Here is a 2,225-nt window from a genome sequence, read left to right as displayed (position 1 = left end):
CACACTAAAAAATATATATTGATTAAATCTATATTTTTAAAAAGACATCTCGAATTATTCAAATTTTTTTAGTATTCAAAATTATTAAGACAAAAAAATATTTAAATTTGGCATAAACGAAATTCGAAATCTTCGTTATATGTATATTAAAAAAAAATGGTTTAACATTTTCTGTCACAATTAATTTGCAAATTTTTTTTTTAGGTGAATCAAATTCAACATCGTGCGTCAGACGGGTCATCGGCGAATCATTCCCGGGACCACCCTATACTATCACATTTTTCCGATGACGCTGTCGGTAGTGCCGGTGGCGTATCGTACTCTTCGCGCAAGCTCCGCTCCTCAGGAGGGCTATTGATCCAAGCCGACGTTTCGGCCGACGATCGGACGGTAGAGTGCCACGGACGTCGGGCTGTACGCCGCCCGTAAATAATCATACGGTGTGCCGTGGCGAATTTAATTTGGATTTAATTTAATAATAAGACGCGGATAAAGGCATCATTTTAGCATTCAGGGGTAGCACAAGGTAGCAGTGTACCCTGAAGATGGTCGGCGGAGTGACGGAGGGTGGACCTCTTATTCGACCTGTCGAGCCCGGTGAGTGCCGACGACGTGTCACGCAACGTTCCCACCTGACGCCCTTCCGAAACCATCCGCAGTTGCTTCCTCCTTTTTATTATTGATGCACAATCACTATGAGATCGGCCGATTCGTCATCTGTTCGTAATAACGAATGCCTCCCCAATATAGTTCAGAATTCAGCGCACTGACAGCTGTTAGCCTTCTACTCTCGGTCATGACCGTTCTAGATCATCAATTCCTTGAAGAATTACAGCAGCGATTATATTTGCCAAATACGTTAAATCGAATTTCACCCTTTGCGCTTTTGATTATGGAAATGATTATCGAAATGTGGGTTTTACTTAACGCGCAGTTCCGTCGTAGAAAGAGCTGGAAAGTTTAAAGGAGTCACGCATCTCAATCGACTAGTCCTTTACTACAGAATCCGATATCCATGGGAGTATAAAAATTAGCTCATAAAGTGCTGTCACGCGACATGTTTGGGAGGCAACAATTGATTGTTTTACTTTATGTTTCGCACGCTTACATTTCGCATCATTGAGGAGATACGAAAATATAGAGAGTTAAATCTTAATTACTTCATATTTTTATATAAGTAAACACCATATGGTCTCTTTTTAGAATATGCGATAATTATTTGCTCTTCCGTTGTCCTCATATTACATTACACGTACGATACCATGCTGTTCGCGATAAATAGATGCGCAATTACGACAAAATCGAAATCGAAAGGCACACATGCGTACGATCAGTGGATCTCAAACGGATCGGGTTTTTCGCGCATGCGTAGCGAATTTAGTCTTATTGTCAATACAGTACTCTAAGAAACAAACGTCATAACTAAAAAAAAGTTTTCTAGAAAATATGTTTGAATATTTGGATTCATTAAAATTTTATAATATTAATTTTAAAATACTAAGTGGTATAAGTATATTTTCGGGCCTATGACGGTTAAAGCTAGATCTTTTTTACCTAAATAATTCTCAGTGAATTATTTATATCCTATATATGTACATGCATATATATCATATTTTTGTAGTTATTCAAGGTTTTCAGCACATTGTCAATTTAATTTAACTTGTGATATTATTGCAGTAGTTTAACTGCGTTAGATAAAGTCCGGAAAAATTTCGGCGCGCAGTTTGAATAACTACAAAAATATGATATATATGCATATACATATATAGGATATAGATAATTCACTGGGAATTATTTAGGCAAAAAAGATCTAGCTTTGACCGTCATAGGCCCGAACATGCTTATACTTAGTATTTTAATTTCCTGTCGGTCCGAATCAAATCTTAATACTGATTAATTTAAAAATGCAATTTTGTGTAATAATTGATTATATAAAGAAATAAAAGTAGGATCCTGAGAAAAAATGTTATATATAGATATGGACATATTCTATATATAATTACCTATGTATAGTTGTACATTCAAATAAAAGAATACATATACGAGTCGAAACAAGCTGGTAATTGTTAATAATTGCCGCTTAATATTTAACAATTAAGAAATACAATAAACAAACGTTTCCATCCTTATCAGGTCATCTTCAGTGTTAAAATAATTCTGATAATCAAACAAAATTACATAAATAGGCTAATGAGAGTCAAATTTGCGGTAAATTGTGCGATAAA

The 2,225-nt window shown here is 35.4% G+C and overlaps 1 protein-coding gene across 1 annotated transcript in view; it reads left to right on the top strand.

Annotated features, from left to right (window-relative positions):
* The first annotated feature begins 369 nt into the window (after positions 1-369).
* Syt4 (Synaptotagmin 4) overlaps positions 370-2,225 on the top strand; it is a 4,987-nt gene continuing 3,131 nt past the window's right edge. Inside the window, exon 1 of the mRNA XM_018521258.1 lies at positions 370-597. Coding sequence (XP_018376760.1) covers positions 546-597 — 52 coding nt within the window. The 5' untranslated portion in view covers positions 370-545. The remainder of the gene's footprint in view (positions 598-2,225) is intronic.

Source organism: Trachymyrmex cornetzi, unplaced genomic scaffold (assembly GCF_001594075.2).
Source record: "Trachymyrmex cornetzi isolate Tcor2-1 unplaced genomic scaffold, Tcor1.1 scaffold979, whole genome shotgun sequence".
NCBI classification, from domain to species: domain Eukaryota; kingdom Metazoa; phylum Arthropoda; class Insecta; order Hymenoptera; family Formicidae; genus Trachymyrmex; species Trachymyrmex cornetzi.
This window is presented reverse-complemented; position numbering and strand designations above follow the sequence as displayed.